General features: G+C 38.5%; 1 protein-coding gene, 1 long non-coding RNA gene and 1 other non-coding gene across 4 annotated transcripts in view; 2 read left to right on the top strand and 1 right to left on the bottom strand.

Moving 5' to 3' along the window:
* Positions 1-1296: 1296 nt before the first annotated feature.
* On the bottom strand, positions 1297-19080 carry LOC115439334 (uncharacterized). Its single transcript, XR_003938254.1, has 3 exons — positions 19008-19080; positions 2772-2774; positions 1297-1308 (listed from the first exon to the last, which is right to left on the bottom strand). It is a non-coding gene; the product is annotated as an uncharacterized LOC115439334 (long non-coding RNA).
* LOC115439269 (uncharacterized) overlaps positions 5870-19380 on the top strand; it is a 29216-nt gene continuing 15705 nt past the window's right edge. The window contains exons 1-8 of one of the 2 annotated variants that reach the window (XM_030163099.1): positions 5870-6120; positions 6243-6433; positions 8505-8669; positions 8806-8947; positions 9472-10363; positions 10454-10598; positions 10761-10904; positions 11019-11077. In XM_030163099.1, coding sequence (XP_030018959.1) covers positions 5980-6120; positions 6243-6433; positions 8505-8669; positions 8806-8947; positions 9472-10363; positions 10454-10598; positions 10761-10904; positions 11019-11077 — 1879 coding nt within the window. In that variant the 5' untranslated portion in view covers positions 5870-5979. The remainder of the gene's footprint in view (positions 6121-6242; positions 6434-8504; positions 8670-8805; positions 8948-9471; positions 10364-10453; positions 10599-10760; positions 10905-11018; positions 11078-19380) is intronic. The other variant, XM_030163092.1, reaches the window with a different exon arrangement.
* LOC115417320 (U11 spliceosomal RNA) lies at positions 11379-11512 on the top strand. The gene has a single exon (XR_003935118.1). It is a non-coding gene; the product is annotated as a U11 spliceosomal RNA (small nuclear RNA).

Genomic DNA, 19380 nt, shown 5'->3' with positions numbered 1-19380 from the left:
GCAAAGTTGGGGAAATTTCTGTCCTACCAGTTGGAATAAACAACAGCTGCCATGCACTGTTAAGAATAGGATCTCCATTATAAGAGTTTTAATCTGTGCCAGTTGCATGTGGTTGTTTATACAATCACATTCTACCTGAGTTTGTTGGCACTCATAAGGTGAGAAAAGGACAAAAGTATGTTTCCCATCTAATTTGACATTTCTGTTTGTTTCTTGTAATTAAACAAGGAGTGTCCTTATTGGTCCACACATGACACACTTATAATCATTTATTACCCCTGCCAAGGAACGACAGAGGTTATCTTTTCATTGGGGTTTGTCTGTTTGTTAGCAAGATAACTCAAAAAGTTATGGACAAATTTGGATGAAATTTTCAGGAAAGGTTGATACTGGCACAAGGAACACATGACTGAATTTTGGTGGTGATCGGGGGGAGGAGACTGATCTGCCTTGGTGGAAGTCTGTGCCCTCCAAGTGCTTTTCTAGTTTTCTAGTTTTGTAGTTTGGGGCGGCCATGGCTCAGATGGTAGAGCGGGTCGTCCAATAACTGAAGGGTTGGCGGTTCGAATCCCGCTCTGTCCATGTGCAAGATACTTCACCCCACTTGCCTCCAGTGCTGCTACTCACACTGGTGTGTGAATGTTCTGTGGTAGTCGGAGGGGCCGTAGGCGCAGATTGGCAGCCACGCTTCCGTCAGTCTGCCCCAAGGCAGCTGTGGCTACAGATGTAGTTTACCACCACCAGAGGGAGAATGTGAGAGCGAATGAATAATGGATCCTCTGTAAGTGCTTTGAGTATGCATTCATAGAAAAGAGCTATATAAATCTAATCCATTATTCTAGTTACCTCCGCCAAGGAGGTTATGTTTTTGCCGGTGTTGGTTTGTTTATATGTCTGTCTGTCTGCCTGTGCAAGATAACTCAAAAAGTTATGGACGGATTTGATGAAAATTTCAGGAAATGTTCTTACTGGCACAAGGAACAAATGATTAAATTTTGGTGGTGATTGGGGGGGGGGGGACTGATCTGCCTTGGCGGAGGTCTGTGCTCTCCGAGTGCTTTTCTAGTTAAAACTATTTCCATTGCACTTATTCACATTTAGCATTTGCAGACACATTAACTTTTCCACCTCTCCTAAGCCCACTACCAAGAGTATCAACAAGTAAGATAGAAGAGATTCATGATGAGATAATGATAGGGTATTTGAAAAGATTTTCTCTTATATATGGCACAATTATGTTGTCGTATTGTCATAATCCTGCTTTTTCCAAGACATTTTATCACACAAGGCTGCAAAAGTTTTTAAAGGCTTATAAATATTTGCATGTTAAATGTTATTTTCTGTCTTTTCCATTTCAGCTTTTGGTCCAGGCCTAAATCTGACCATGAACCTTGTTCTGATGGGTACCTGCTTGCTGGCATGTGTTATAGTAATCTTCAAATCAAGAAAATCCAGATTTAAATATCAACTCCTCCCACTGTCTGACACCAGCTGAAACCAAGGGAGGAAACCATTTGGGTTGGCGAAATAATTGATTGTTATATAACAAAAAACAAAGCCTACTCTGAACATGTAGTTTCACTAGATTAAGACACACCTAATGTCAGTAATCACTGTGTAATCATCTTGTTAAATGTTGGTTATGATTATTGTGCAGAAGGCACTAATGGCTTAATTAAAATTAATGATAAATGAATAAAATGAAATGCTACAACTTGGGTAATTAAATTTTATATTCTTGTTTGTATATTCTTATTGTTTTTGCTTAGATTTTCAGAGTACCGTAGCTGAAGTGAAATCTGTAAGACCTTTGATAATGGAAAAGGAATGAGTTTATTCAGCAGAGAAAACTAAAATGACATGGCTCTAGCATCACTTTTAGGAGATGTTAACACCCTTTTTCCCTTCAGGTTGATTATTCATTTAACTACTCAGGTTTTTTTTTTATCAGTCAAGAAGGTCCACACCTAAACACCAACTCTTCTCACGCTCTGACACAAGCTGAAGCCACAGGAGATAATTATTTGCAATGTTTGATTGAATTATCACATCTCAAATTCCTGGCTTGTATCCCACAAACTGAAACAGAAACACTCATTAGACAGAATAACAAAAGTCAGCAGTAAAATCATTGTTTTTTAGAAAAAAAAAAAAAAAGTCTTTTAGAACTGTACAATAACCAGGTATCAAAGAAGGCAAAATCCATTATGTCTGACACCACTTGTCCTCTGTCTCCATCATTCCCTCTGCCCTCTGGTACTCACCTCAGACAACCGTCTCCTTCATACCATCTGCCATCACCATGCTCCACTCTGAACTGCACAGGTAGCATTGTCACTAGTTTGCATTTTATTATTTTTATTGTACCACCACATTTTTTATGTGACTTTGTCTTGTGTCTCATTGTTATTGTTATTCTCATTGTTTTTGTTTTTGTTTTGTTGTTTTTTTTTATTGCTACTGTAGCAGAAATAATTACCCCTTAGGGACAAATAAAGGTCTTGAACTGAATGAAAGCATAATGGAAACTCATTCCAGGTTGAAAAGGCTGGCTTTGTAAAGTTTATTTACAAAATAAATAAACTGTGATGCTTAAAGAATACTGCATGAACTGACTCTGAATCAGTCAAGCGCACCTTAAACATCAACAATTGACCATTTGGTATGTTTCATTGGTTTTGTTGTGGTGGTGCAGTGTTAACACACTCGCCTAACAGGAAGAAGGTCCCAGTTCGATCCCAGTGTCAGCTGGCATGCGCCTGTCTGTGGACTTTCTATGCTTCCCCCGTATCTACCTTCCTCCCGCCACTCAAACACATGCACCTTGATAGTTTAATAGGTCAGTCTAAGTGGCCCATAGGTGTGAATGTGATGGTGAATGGTTGTTCATCTGTATATGTCAGCCCTGAGATGAAGTGGTTATACACCCATACTTTATTGATCCCAAACTGGGAAATTGTTGTGGAACAGCAGTATGACAAACCGTAAAAATAGAATATATGAGTAAAAATAGAATACAAGAGCAAACACACTATACATAATAAGTTAGAAGTGTGAAAAGAGAGTAAGGTGCAACAACAGACTGTAATGTGCAAAGTAAAATGGAATTTTTCAGTAAGACAGAGGTGAATACATATTAATAAAATGCATAATGGAAATATGTTCATGACCAGGTTAAAATGTCAGGCAGAGGTGAGTTTATTGTAAAATGAAATGGCATGAGGCAGGAAAGATTTTCTGTATCTGTATTTTTAGCAGCAGAACTGCAATAATCTGTTGGAGAAGGTGCTCTGCTGTCTGTCCAGTGTGTGGAGGAGAGGATGCTCATCATTGTATCTGTAGATGGGATAGGCACCGTGAACATGGATGGATGGATGGATGGATGGATGGATGGATGGATGGATGGCTCTGTTGCATTGCATACACTTTAGTTTTGCATCAGCTGAATTGTCAGGTGCCTAAAACATGTTTCTGAAAACATTGCAGAGCCTTTTTTTTTTTTCAAACAGCACTAGATGTATGACACACTTTGCAGGCAGTATGCGAGTCTGTCCAAGGATACACTCTGTTCAGACTAAGAGAATGTTGACATGCGATCCAGGTGACATGAATGGAGGTGACCTGGGTGTGTTCACAGATGGTGTTGAAATTACCCACATGTTTGGATTGCTGCTCACGTAAGGACAAAAGATTTGAAAGCAAAACTAAATGTGTGAGTACACTTGCACAATACCACACATGCATGTCAGTAAACATGCATGTGAACAAAAGAACAGGGTTAGGTTTACCAGAACAGACAGTGTTCTGATGCTTGATTGCTATTTGGTATGGGTACGTCCTAGAAGATTAGTTGGCTATTTTTTTTGTTTTAAACGTAAAGACATTGGTTTACAACACAGAGTTAATGAACTGTTAGGTCATGAGATGTCTGCAGCTAACACACTAGGAAGAGGATTATTCATATTTTTTGAGGTCATTTATCTATCCATTGTTCAGTTTGCAATAATTTAACTGAAAGCATTTCTACTTCAACTGCAATGTATGACTTGACTCATCTCTGGATTCACAATTCATCATCCAAATATTCTGTAATAAAATTTGTCAACCTAAACCACAGTGAGTTCATCTGTAACATGAGTGTAAAATACCTTATGGTGTGTAAATTCTGCAATGCAATGTACACTTTTATCAGCTTAAAGGAAGTTAGAGGAAAATAAACACTGAATATTAAAATAAAATTCAAAGTATGAAGCAGGTTTATTGCCAAGTGTTAGATAAATAAGTCCAGAGATTTAATACTTTAAACAGTCTCAGTTATAAGATCACATATTGGACTGTATTACTATATTACAGTGGCCCAGAGGTGCAACAACCCAAACAATTATCCACTATAAGGAAATAAAAGAGAACAGCCCAAAAAATTATCAACTAGCCCAAAAAATGATCTACTATAGGAATAAAAGAGAACAGCCCAAAAAATTATCCACTGTAAGAATAAAAGAGAACAGGACAAAAAAATTATCCACTAGGCCAAAACATTATCCACTATAAGAAAATAAAAACATTCACCTTTTCAATTAAGGGGGGCACTGTTTACCTGAAAGGTCTCTTGCTTTAAAATTAAGGCCACCACAAAAAACAAAAGCATAGGCTGAAAATTTTTAAGGCCTTCAGCTAATGTGGCTAATGCTATGGAAGTAATCCACTGGAAGTGGAGATAGATGCGCTAAAAATAAAGTTAAAATAAAGCAAAAACTTGTGCTTGTAAGTTCAACCAAACGTGATGGGCGGGATCTACATGTGCAGAAGGTGTGGATTTCTATTGATGGCTTGCTTCTGATTGACAGTGTAGCTGGTTCCTCATCCACTTGAACATGGTGTGAACCTGCTGGGAACTGGCTCCCCGCCGCACAGCTGCGGTGTACCATTCCCCGGTTTGGTCAGCCTTGGAGCGGACCCCTGGGGCTCATTTTTTTCTCAAGTTTTCTCTGTTTTTGGTCTTATAACCCTCAAATGAAATCTCAGTATGATGATTAAAGTACATGATCAGTACCTGAGAACACCTGATTTCCACTGAAAGCATGCAAAATGGAGAGTATAATATTATGATAAATGGACCAGGGGCTCCGAGCTGCACAGTCTGGCAGAACCCTGGCTCATAGCCGGGGTGCAGCAGCCCTGGGGAGTTGCGTTCCCACCACGGTTCCCACTGTCTTCAAGTGGGCTGGAGGACCAGGCACCAGCTACACTGTCAATCCGAAGCAAGCTACCAATAGAAATCCACCCCTTCTGCACATGTAGATCATGTAGACATTTAACACTTTTTAGCTCTGTGTGTCTTGGGCATCACACAAAGTCCGTACAATGCTGACTGCTGTAGTTTGACATACTTATGTATTTTTAGTCAAGGAAGAGACTAGAGAAAACAACAAGTTGATAGGACTAATATTTTGGGAGATATTAGTAATTATGAAATACAATTTCCTCTTAGTGGCCAATCATGTTGCTATGCCTAGAATCATAGAATCATCATTGAAGTGGGTTACCTAGCAACAGATAAACAATAGGGCCATGTTGACATGGTGTCAAATTTCATGTGCAGAAACAGACATGAGAGGTTATTCAAATGAAAAGGCCAGTGGAATTTACCACCAAGAAAGTAAAGAAAGAAAAGGATTAAACTAAATCAGAGGATCTAGAACCCATGGTTCCCTAAGAATATCAGATTAAATCAGTCAGTCAGCAGGTGGCATTGTTAACATATCAGTCATGGGAACAGACTTGAGACAGCAGATGAGCCCAGGCTGGTTGAACTAGTTCACCTTTTTAAAATACTTAAAAAAAAAAACAAAAAAGAGAGAGATCAACAATCAAGTAAAAACAACAAAAAATGTAAGCTTCCCTTGCCCTGTCTTTACCCTTGAGTATATAAGATGCACTGCCTGTGCAGTGCATCTTATATCTTTGTCTCAGACAAAGATGGCTTCTCTTACGCTGGTGCTGCACCTTCTGGTTCTGCTGTCATCGGCATCTGCGTGGTACTATAGAAGTTACTACAGATACTATGGAAGTTCACTGACATTCACCTCGAAAGGACAGACTTCTAATGGCAAATACAAGGTATGCCATTTTTATCTTGCTCTTCAAAGAGGTTGATACCTACAGTTATAGAAAATATTTCTTCAAATAATTTAAATTTAAAATGACTTTTATTTATCCTCCTCAACAATCTCCTCTTTCAGGTGGAACTTCGCAACCAACAAACCCATTACTATTGCTACCGGGCTGGTTACACATGCTTTTCTGGTGACTGTGGATCAGTTACCCAGTCCTCCACTGCATCTATTCCCAGTAATTCCTATGGAATCAGATCGTGTCAGTATGAGGTGCTGGTGAAAAGAAACCTCTACAGTAACCGACCATTTGAGATCCGGTAGGACAGTACTAACATAAGTGTTTAAACCATGTTTGATGCTATTATATTATCATTGTCAAGCAGCAAGTGGTAATTTTTAGAAAATAGTGATAAACTTCCTTTTTCTGTGATTCCAAATAATGATAATGTTAAATACTGAGTTGGTTGTAAGTGAGTTGTTCTGCGAGAAAAGTGAGATTAAAGACAGCAGAGAGAATTGTTGCCTTAAAGATGGGCCTTAAAACTAACTGGGATGTTTTGTGTGCTGATATTTCTAATCAGACCTGTGAGGGATGGTTTTTTTGGTTCACATTTTAAAAATTATATAATAAACAATAGTTACGAACGAAGGTGGGGTACACTCTGGATATGCCGCCAGTTCATCGCAGGGCTGACATACGTAGCTGGGATACACTCCAAGTGACCCCCGTGACCCTAGTGAGGATAAAGTGGGTTCAGAAAATGAATGAATGATCAACAATATCCTTTCAAAACACATTAGTTTAAGAGTCAATAGCCCCTTTTACACAGCACTTCTGTTCCAGGAATATTTCACCTTTATTCCAGAACGATGTCTCTGTAAATGAAATGGTGGATCATTTGGTCTCACCTCTGTCACGGCTCTGTTACACCTTCTGGAGGTAGAAACAGAGCCGTGATAAAGGTGGATGATTCTGGAACAGTATGTAAAAGGAAGACCTGTCATTCTGCAACAAAAGTGTGAGGTTTTGATTACGTATTGCATGTGAGACCCCTGTGCCGGGAGGATTTAAAAATGAACGCAGGCCATGTACAGTAAACAAACATATCAACGCAACCAGAAAGATGTCGAACTGGGGAGACGCCGAGATCCACAAGCTGTTGTAAGTTTGGGGGAGGGCTTTTTGGTGGAGGACTCTATCCAGGCTAACACTTGTGGAACGGTGAAAGATGGGCTGACTCTGGAGGGGTTAGCAACACCGCTATGCTCGGGGTATTTCCGACGCTCAAGTTATACATCACACTATACGCTGCGCTGCGTCACTGCCCCTTTGATTCCGGAACGCAAGTCCGCTGTGTAAAAGTCCAGCTTGTGTAACATCAGTCAGTGGTGGAAAAAAGGTGGGATCACCGTCTCACTTATTTTCTGTGATCTCTGTGAAAAAGTGACTAAAGATTAAAGGTCTGCAAATTGTGTACAAAAAGTAACATTTATTTTATTTTGACGATTGAAGAGATTGATTTCTATTATGAGATTGTTGAACATATATTATAAGGCAATATTAGAAGGTATTAAAAATTATATATCATTCAGAATAGGTGTTATGAAGCTGAAGTTATTTTCTGAATAGTTCTGAGACCATAAAAACCATTGTTTGTGAATCCACTGATTACTCGGTTGACCCTGCACTACCTCACAAAATGACTGTATCTGATGACAAGGTTAAGGTCATTGGAATTCTATGTACTGTTTTGGGGTGAAAGGAAATGGTAAAAGGAAAGTATAATATTCCAATAATTATTCATTTAAATAATTTATTTTTATTATTATTATTATTGTTATTATTATTATTATTATTATTAGTAGTAGTAGTAGTAGTAGTAGTAGTAGTAATAATATAATAATAATAATAATAATAATAATAATAATAATAATAATAATAATAATAATAATAAATAAATAAATAATTTTAGATTTTTTGAAAATACATTTACAATAATAATTTAACATAATTTTATTTGGGCTGCGGTGTTTGATTTCCTTTTGCAGTTTTAGATAAAACATTGTAACTTAGCCACATGACCACTAAATGGCAGGACAGTTGAGATTCTTGAATATGAATTGTTAATTAAATTTATAACATTTACAGTAAATATGCCACTAGGGGCTGTAAAATGTACTTTTAAAATAAACATACTATAAGCTATCTTTTTTTTTTTTTTTTTTTTTTTTTTTTTGGAGAGGCTAACAAAGCCATTTCCCATCATTGTGCAAAGTCAATCTACCACAACTGTAAGTGACAAATCATCAGCTGTTGTCTCTTATTCGTACTTGGACCAAGATGGAAAGATTGCTGACTTAATATAATTCAAATGTCCTTTTAAACAGATACCCCAGTTACATCTATTTCTACTATGGCTACGGATACTGGGTAAACAATATCAGAAGCAATATGGCTAAATGGAGTGTGTTAGGACATGTGGACCTGGGAACCAGATCAGATACTGGTGAATCTAACAGATCTCCCATCTTCACCATGCCTCCCATTATCAGGTAATGAACATTATGTCATTATGACGGTGAAGTTTCATTTATAAGTAATGTTTAACACATTGTTTATCAGTTAGTATATTGTAATTGAAACTGTTTTGATCTTTTGTTGCCTTTGTGTTTTTCTGTAAAACAACAGAGTAACCCGAAACTGTCCACGGTCATTCAATATGTCACTGTTCGACCCCGATGGTGACCATGTCAGATGCAGAGTACCGACAAACAGAAGCTCACATGAATGTGGACTGTGTGGTCTGACTAATGGTCTATCTTTAGATCCGGTAAGATGTCTAAGTCTAGCTGTGTTTACTGGTTCATATATTTATTTTAGTTACTTTGGTCTTACTCCTTGTAGGGTTTTCAGCTCCCTTCCTCCTTTTATTGTTTCTATTGCTATAATTGGTTAACCCCTTTTGTTTTTATTATGTGATGCCCTCACTCTTTTTCTTTTCTCTTTTCTTGCACTTTTATCGGGATTGGTTGTTGATCACACTGATTTTTGTTTCAGGATTGGTTTTTGTTTTTTCTTCTTTTAGCTATTTAAAATAAGCATTTATATATTTGCCTGGAATTTTCTTTGTAAGTTTTGTTTGCTACTGTTTGTAAATGATAACACAGTTTCTGCTCTGATTGGTCCATCTCCTATCAGCGCACTTTGTAAATAGCTGTTTTTAAAAGTTCTACATAAATAAAGATACTCATTATTATTATTATTATTATTATTATTATTATTATTATTATTATTATTATTATTATATTTTTATTATTGTTCTGACAGTAACTGTTTTCTTTTTGTATTTATTAGAACTCCTGCTCTTTAAGGTATACCAGTACTGGAAGAACTGGAAATCATCCAGTTGAGCTGGTGGTGGAGGACTTTCCCAATAGAGACATTACTTTGTCCTACTCTGATGGATACTACACATCAAAGCACCCCCTTTCACATAGAGCACGAAAGCGTAGACAAACTGTCCTGACCACCAACGCTGCTGTTGCATCAACCCCCATGGCTGTAATGACCACTGCCACAACAGCCCGGACAAATGCCGTGAGTATCTCCACGACCACCACAGCAGCCCCAATAAACGCCATCTATACCCCAACGACCACCACAGCAGCACCGCCGACCACCACAGCAGCCCCAATAAACGCCATCTATATCCCGACGACCACCACAGCAGCACCGCTGACCACCACAGCAGCCCCAATAAACGCCATCTATACCCCAACGACCACCACAGCAGCACTGACAAACACCACAGCAGCCCCAATAAACGCTATCAATACCCCGACGACCACCACAGCAGCACCGCCGACCACCACAGAAGCCCCAATAAATGCCATCTATACCCCGACGACCACCACAGCAGCACCGCCGACCACCACAGAAGCCCCAATAAACACCATCTATACCCCGACGACCACCACAGCAGCACCACCGACCACCACAGAAGCCCCAATAAATGCCATCTATACCCCAACGACCACCACAGCAGCACTGACAAACACCACAGCAGCCTCAATAAACGCTATCAATACCCCGACAACTACCACAGCAGCACTGACAAATGCAACCACTACCAGGGTGAATCCCACAGGTGCACCGATGACCCCGACCACAACAACCATCACTCGGAGCCGTTACATATCATCCATTGCACCATTAAGCAAACTTCCATTGCAGTTTACCATTTATGGTACGGTTTTGATTTCATTAATATTTGCCATGCTGACTTAAATATTAGCAATGTTATCAAAATTTGTTCTTTTGATCATTTTTTTAATAGTGGACTCCCACTACGCTCCTTCATGTGTGGATGGTGATTATTTTCCAATTTTCTTGGCACCAACTCCACGCAATGGAGTGAATCTTCCTGCCTGGATCAACCAGACACTTGAAGTCAAAGTCATATCTACAGCACGATACACCACGTAAGAAATTAATATTGATCATTTATTTACTGGTAAATGGAGGTATAATTCTGAAAAGGAATTTTACATGTTACTGTGAAATGTACCAAATTATACTCATCTTTACTCATTCTTATTTTGTAATATTGATTAGTCTTAGGGATACATTGTTTTCCTCTGCAGGATTTATAACTTGATTGTCACTGGACCAAAGGGCATTTCAAAAGTAAAAACCTCCACAGATGAATATACCATAAAATGGACACCAACTCTTGATGAAGTGGATGATCATTTTCCCATTTGTTTTGTTTCTGAAGCAAGAGACCGGTGAGTTTTAAATGAGCAAATAACTTTTTTTATTTATTTCTCTGTCAATAGTGGTATTCCTGTCAGACTGTTAAAACGTAATCTTAATTTCTCCTGGTTTATAACTTATTCCAGATACCATCGCATCTATCATTCAGAGCCACGATGTGTCACTGTTGATGTTGGACACCAAGGTCTGTTGAAGACATTTACAATACAAAATACATGGGTCATGAACATGTTTTTAAATGGCTACAGTTCAGGAGTTATGAATCTTGTATTTCTCATCATTTAGAGGCCACAGTGAACTGCAATGAAACTACAATGATGGTTGAAGTGGTCAAGTCCTACCTCATCAGACGCAATGAACACAACCTGCACCTGAATGACTACACTGATCCTGCCTGTAACCTGTCCACACTGTCCAACCACACCCATGTGGTGGCTGTCATGTCACTGAGCAGCTGTGGAACCAAAGTAGAGGTACAGGAAGAAAAAAAGGGCTTCTGTCATGTTTGGCACTGGGAGAGTGGGGAAATCCATTCTTCTTGCGGAATCGCAATCAAGAGATTTGGGAAGCATAATTCTTATAACAGGGGCTGCTAGTGATCACTTGTCCTGGCGTCCCGCACAAAAAAAAAAAAAAAAGGTACAGGAGGAAAATAGGACCAATGGCCCTGTAGCTTACTGGCCAAATTAAAAGCTTTGGGAAATGTATCCAGGTGCCATTTATTATCACCCAGTTATGTGTATTTATTATATTGCAGAGATAGCCCATGTTTTGGTCATATTCCAATCAGATCTGTAAAAAATTCAAATTCCAACTTGATATCATTGATACTTAGTGTATCAATCTACTTCCTATCTGTTATAATGGGAAAATTTGTCTAAGTCGCACCAAATCCAGAATCAGATCCGGACTGACATAATTTGACTAACTTTTGTTGACATCATCATAAAGAAGCTGTATACCAAGTTTGAAGTCAATCAGAACTGTAGTTTCGGAGAAAAAGACAATTGAAATGTTTTCCCCATAAGAGCCCATGTTAAATTTTCCATAAGTTCCCCGATCCAGAAGAAGATCCTGATCAGCATGTGGCCATTATGTTTTGGTCATCTCCTCATCAGGGCTGTACTGTAGAAATTTCAACTTGATATAATTTATATTTACTGAGTTATTGCATCCATCCACTTCCTATCTCTTATAATGGGGAAATTTTTCAAAGTTGCACCAAATCCAGAATCAGATCCGGATCCAAATAATTTCACTAACTTTTGTTGACATCATCATAAAGAAGCTGTATACCAAGTTTGAAGTCAATCGGAATTGTAGTTTGGGAGAAGAAGACAATTGAAATTTTTGTAACGGACGACAGACGACGATGACAGACGACAGACGACGACAGACGATGACGACAGACGATGACGACAGACGACGACGACAGACGACTGATAACAACAGACGACGCCGACACCTCACGCCACGTGACGACAATAGCTTATGGCCTTTCGGCCGGTAAGCTAAGAAAACTAGTATGGTTCTACGAGAGTAAGTAAGGGTGTATTCAGACCTACTTTGTTTGGTCATTTTAAAACAGATCAGAGGTCCTTTAATTGGAAAGTCTGAAAGTCTGGACTTTTTTTTGGTGTGAATACAAACATGCAAACTCTGATTTGAATCAAACAAGCGGTCTGCTTGCTGAAACAAACCAAGGAACCTTTTTTGTGCTTGACTAGCCACTGTACCGTCATCGTACGTCATCTTCTTACTGCTAACATGTTGTGGTTTAGGGCACACAGGGCACATCTAATTACAAGAAGTCGTCAAGCAGCACACCTTCACCGATACAGAACGACACGTAAAACATTGACAAACTGGCTCCAAATGAGCTGTTCTTGACAATTTTCATAAATTTGTGTCTGTAAAAATTGGTCCATCAGCAAAAAGTGCAATGAGAATGTGATCTGTCCCACACAAAAAAATTAAGTCCAGACCAAAGACTAAAATACTTCCACCAAGGCCCACTCATCTTGTAAATCAAATACCTTATTCACAATTTAATAAAATCAAAGACAACACAATATACATAATTTAGAATTTGATGGGTTCATCCTTGGCCAATGCCCTATCCAACTACCAAGTTCCATACACATCTGTGCATTACTTTTTGTGTAATCCTGTTGACTCACAGACAAACAAATAGCTGGGAGGACATATTATTGATAATGAAATACAACTAATACTCATCCAAACTAGCACCAGCTCGTTGTGCCATACAAAGTAACTGTATTTTATTTTCTGTCACTTTTAGGAAGATGACGAGAACATAATCTATAAGAACGATATCACATCTGCCGACCCAAATGAAATTATTTCCAGAAAACATGATGTGGACATTGCCATCTTCTGTGCCTACCCCAAACGAACCAACCTGACTCTGGGATTCAGACACAAAAACCCATACGCCTTCTCAGAGAAAGGTTTTGGTGCTTTCACATTTCGTTTTGAGTTCTTTGAGTCTCAGAGGTTCAGAACACAAGTGGATGCCAGCTCTTACCCAGTGGAGGTCTACCTCAAACAAATGATCTTCATGCAGATCGAAGCTACAACCTCCATCCCCAACACAGAGCTGTTCGTGGAGTCCTGCAGGGCGACTCCCTATGACAACTCAAATTCTCGCATCAAGTACACCATCATTGAAAATGGGTGGGTTCATTATCTCTACACATCATATTATTATTACATTTATTGAATTAATTATTTGCTATCAGGAACACCTTGATTTAAAGTTTGACACCACTATAATTGCATTACCACAGGTGTGTGAAGGATAAAACAGTGGAAATTTACCCCAGCTCCAGGACTCAGTTCAGATTTGGAATGGAGGCTTTTGAATTCATTGGTGCTCATGAAGAGGTAAGGTATAAAACAATATTTTGACACTAAATGTATGGTATTATGTTTAATAAGAATCATAAGCTTAGTGCGTACATATGAAGTTTGTGTTCTGTGTTATGGAAGAAAATTGCTGATGTTATCTAACTCCATCATACAGTAATAAATGATGATAGGATTTAGTAGATTTAACACAGAGGTGTTTTTTTTAATGAATATGTGATGTGAGAGAATCACTTAAAGCACAAAGTAAGCTTCATGTAAGCAAATACTGAACCCTCCAATGCTTTTACATTTCATGCTGCAGTAATAACAGGGGTTTAGACTAAATAGTTTCTGTTTTCAGCAGATGAAGTAAATAATTTATCACAGGATTTAAAATGCTTAAAAACCCATAAGTGTCCCAAAGGATTACATGTTGTTCCATGCATATTATATTACAAACTGAATTATAACTAAACTCCTTCCACCCTCTTTCTTCTCTGTGCAGGTGTACATCACCTGTTCAGTCCTCCTGTGTGAGACTGGTGTTGCTGGAACCAGGTGCTCTCGTGGATGCATCCAATCAGGAAATCATCGTAGCAGAAGGGAAGCTGCAGCTGAAAGTAGTCATCACTCCATTTCCCAGGGACCTTTGCACCTGATTAAACCATCTGACAGCAAAGGTGAGTGTGTGCATATACTGCACTACAGATATATACCATATGCAAAGTAAATGAGCCACTTCTTTCTTGTGTTTGCTCATAAATACATACTTACAGTTCATATGTGCTGTGTCTATTTGTCGAATACAAAAACAAGATTTAAAAAATATAGACATATAATATTATACATAATAATATATAAAAATATAGGACAACTGCTCTTAAAGCTGTGGTCAATAACCACCTATTAATCAGAATCTGAATACTCTATTTTCAGAAATTACTGGGTGTTACAGTCGCTCCATTAAAGTCTAATAAAAAGTAGCACAAAATAAATTATCAATAGGAAACAAAATACACATATCTTCATATGTATTCATAGATATCAAATATACATATCAAAACACTCTATTAAGACAAAACTAGAACAGCAATTTGTACAATATGTACTAGACAATATATATCATCAATATGATAATTTAAGAAATATACAAAAGTGTACAAAAATATAGTTGTGTGTAATTATAATTATGTGGTTATAAGGTGGAGTTAAACAGTCTGATGGACACAGGCAGGAATGATTTCTTGTGTCATTCAGTGGTGCATTTAAGCGGTGTCAGTCTCTCACTGATAATGTTATCATTATTTCGGATGGAGTAATCTGATTAACCATTACCTAGTAAATATCATTTTAAGAGAGTCCTGTACATTTAATACAACAATTACTTCCCTTCTCTTATCTGAATCTCAACAGTTATATTTGTGTGTGTGTGTGTGTGTGTGTGTGTGTGTGTGTGTGTGTGTGTGGGGGGGGGGGGGGGCTCATGTTTGCAGTGAACAGTGAATTTCTTTTTTTTTTTTTTTTTTTTCTTCAATGGTTAATGACCTAGAATCCTACTACCAAACTGACACAGAACACACACCTATGCAGTAAAAGAAATACTGTAGGTGTGTGGTAAAAGCAAAGATGGCATTCTATTAATGCCCGTGTTTGAACATTAAATATTAATTCAGCAACAGTGAAATTTCAAGAGGAGAGTGAGAGAAAGTAAAGCTGTAACAACTGGTCTGCACTGGTCTTTCTATTTTATTTGGATAGTTGGATGAAAAGGGGCATATTTTGCACCAAATGTATGAATATTCCCACATTTACAACATTGCAAATACCTGTTAATGGTGTTTTGTCTGTAGCACAGTTAGTTTGGGGTCAGTTTCTCCCTGTGTGGATGTTTTATAAATTAAATATCCTTCATGCATCATTCACACCAGCAACAAAAGACATGACATGGATGTGGCCCTATGTGTATTTCGCGTCTTCTTTTTTTTTTGTATTTGAAAGTCACTGATGTCATTGGCTCATTACTGTCTTCTTTTTCCATTTTAGCATTTGTCCCAAACCTCAATCTCAGCTTAAACGCGGTCTTCATTGTTGGCTCCATCATTGCGGTCACAGTGGTCATCTACCGATCTAAGAGGTCCAGGGCTAAATATCAACGTCTGCCAACTTCAGACATAGAGTGAGAAGATCTTCATCCAGATGTCAAAAAAACATGTTTATCTTTGCATCTTAGTTTGATGAAATATAGGTAGGATAATTATCACATTTTCTGAAGTATGTGGGTGTTTGTTTTATTTTTTTCTTTGCCTGCCAACTTAAGATGCAGAGTGAATAAAGGAAAGGCATCTTTAATTACCCTAACCATCCTGTTAAAGAAAAAAAAAAACTGTTCCATGTTGATCTTTACACTTTTGTTACTGGTTTGAATCATTGTTACAAAATGTAGACAACCTATGTTTTCACTCTGATGATGGCATACATTAGCTGTAGTATTCATAACACTGCCCCCACTGACTTCTACTGTAGACACTAGGCATGATGGGTAATGACTTCATCTGCCTCACTTCTCACCCTGACGCACCCATCACTCTGGAACAGGATCATTGCAAGCTATTGAACCATGGGGTGTACTTAATTTTTCATATACTGCTTCTCTGTTTTTTGTTTAATTTTTATTAAATAAAGAGTGACATACCGGGGTCTGTTGTGTGTAGTTTCAGTCAATCAAACGATCAATCAATCAATCAATCAAATTTTATTTATATAGCACCAAATCATAAAAAAAGTTATCTCATGACACCTTACATATAGAGCTGGTCGAAACCAGACTCTCAAGCCAAGTTACAGAAAGCCAACAGAATCCTCCAGGAACAAACACTTGTGACTGGTGGCAGTGGTGAGGAAAAACTTCCTTTAAACAGGAGAAACCTGGAGCAGACCCAGACTCCTGGAGGATGGACATCTGCCTTGACCAGTTGGGGTTAAAGAGAGAGACATATGGATGCAATTGATGCACAGCAAACTGAACTTGAACTGTCAGAATGTAGATCAGCTGGTGTTAGTATAATTACTAAAAACCAGAACCAAGGTCCTTGATTGTTAATAATACTACTACAAATACAAGTATTAACGGTGGATGTGCTACTACTGTAACTGTTCATACAAATAATAGTGTTTATTATATAGTTCCATAGATGGTAGAGGTTTCTATCACAACTATATGGATAAGTGAGTGATGATGATGAAGGCAGGAGAGAAGAAGGACCACAGAAGCAGGTCCAGAACTGGTCCATAGAAAACCTGTGATGATCCAGGGAAAACCCGCGAGGAGATAAAGGACAGAGACTCTGGGGAAGAAGTCAAGTCAGTAACATGTGTTCGCTGGGGCATAAATAGAAGAGAAATTTAGGAGAGAAAAGGTCAGGGAGAAGGAGAAGCAGAGAGGAGGTCAGAGAGGAGGAGGAGCAAAGAAGAGCCCAGTGTATCCAGATGAGTCTCCCAGCAGTCTAAGCCCACAGCAGCAGAACTAAGAGCAGCCTGAGCCGCCCTAACTATAAGATTCATCAAAAAAGAACGTTTTTAACCTGCTCTTAAACATAGAGAGGGTGTCTGCGTCCTGGACCAAGGCAGGGAGTTGGTTCCACAATTGTGGAGCTTGATTGCTGAAGGCTCTGGCCCCTGTCCTACTTTTGGAGATTCTAGGGACCACCAGTAAGCCTGCATGTTGAGAGCGTAGTGCTCTAGATGGATTGTATGGAACTAAAAGCTCTCTCAGATAAATAGGTGCCTGGACATGAAGGGCTTTGCAAGTGAGGAGGAGTATTTTAAGTCTATCCTAGCTTTTACAGGGAGCCAGTGCAGAGAAGCCAACACAGGACAAATATGGTCTCTGGTACTGGTTCTAGTCAGTACATGGGCAGCAGCATTCTGCATTAGCTGAAGGGTCTTTAAGGGCTTTTTGAAACTGCCTGAGAGAAGTGAGTTACAATAATCTAGTCTGGATGTAATAAAAGCATGGACTAATTTTTCTGTATCATTCTGGGTTAAAATATGCCTAATTTTAGTAACATGCAGATGAAAAAAAGACATTTCTAGAAATCTGTTCTGTGTGCGAGTTAAATGATAGATCCTGATCAAAAATAAGGCCTAGATTCGTCACAGTGTTTTTGGGATCTATGGTAACACCATCCATGGTGAGAACTTCACTGTACACTGCATCCCTAACATTTTTGGGCCAAACACAATGACTTCAATCAATCAGTCAATGTATTCAGTTTTGTCTGAGTTTAGCAGCAGAACATGAAGTATTGTAAGCACAAGTGAAGTTTTGTAAACCAAAAATATAGAAGTCTTTTTCAAAATGCACTTATAAAACTTATTTTGCTCCTACAAATCCGTTTTTTGCTTTTACAAAACGTTTTCTGTGGTTACAAAACTTTTCTGTGTGGTCACAAAACTTTTCTGTGGTTACAAAACATTGTGACCTCTTTTTGATGTGGGGGTGTGGTTAGATGAGAGGCGTGTCCACACCTGATCCAGACAGGAAGTAACATTACTGGTAATGGACAGACATCTCTTCATTCACTACAATGGAGCGATTGCGAAGTACCACCATAATGCGTCTGTTTCACCTTAAATAACACCACTTATTATTATCCGGCAGAGTGAAGTCGGTTCCGTTCTCGAAACCAGTTCCGAGATCCATAAATGGAACCAGTTTCGTTTACAGAACTCGAAACCAAGTCATGCTCAGCTCACAGCTATGGCTGTGTTTAACTTCAACACACCTCAGATTCAGTTCAGAGTAAGGCTCTCCATCAGCTCCAGTTACGTGCATGGTGCTGCCGGCTCAGAGCCCCAAGTCCCATAACTGGGAGCTGACGGATAGTTACATTCTTTCAAATGGTGCACAAAACCTTTGCTGACCTTTGTTGTTAATTGTGACTTGGGGGTGAGGGGATTTTTTTGGATGTAGGATATTTCAGTTCAACCTCAACAAAATTAACCCTAAGCAGTTTTGTAGACATTACACTAATGAAACTGATTAAATACCCAAGAAAGACACTTTATGGGCTTTTAATATTCATAGGGCCAGCAATTAGGTCCCAGTGACCTGGACAGACCACCACTGGATTGAAGTTATGATAAAACTGTAGTTTCTCTTTAGTTACAATTATCAGCAGATACTGATATGATTAGTAGATAATACAATTTGTCTTTGGTGTTTTTAACTTACTGTTTTGTACTTAGCATCCAGTAACCCAAAAAACTGTCATACTGAAAACAAATACTGAAAGTTATGGCTGCCAAAGATGCTTCTGCAAGCTGTTAAACCATGGGGTGTACTGTGGCTTCTCTATTTTTGCTTATTTTGTAATGAATTAATAATGACATGCTGGAATCTGTTGTGTGTTTCTGTCATGTACTGATACACAAAAGCATAGAATTTTACTTTCTATTTCTCATGATTATATGGCTGGAAGGCTGTGACATGTGCAAATCAACAAACTGCTGCTATTAGACAATGTCAAAATGAGGAGAAAACTAGAAGGAAATGTAAAGAAAAGAAAATGCCACTGAAAGGACGACAAAGGGTCACCAGTGCATGTATGCACAAAT

This window comes from Sphaeramia orbicularis, chromosome 3 (assembly GCF_902148855.1).
Source record: "Sphaeramia orbicularis chromosome 3, fSphaOr1.1, whole genome shotgun sequence".
Taxonomy (NCBI): Eukaryota; Metazoa; Chordata; class Actinopteri; order Kurtiformes; family Apogonidae; genus Sphaeramia; species Sphaeramia orbicularis.
Note: the sequence above shows the minus strand (reverse complement) of the source record. Positions and strands in the feature narration are given on the sequence as shown.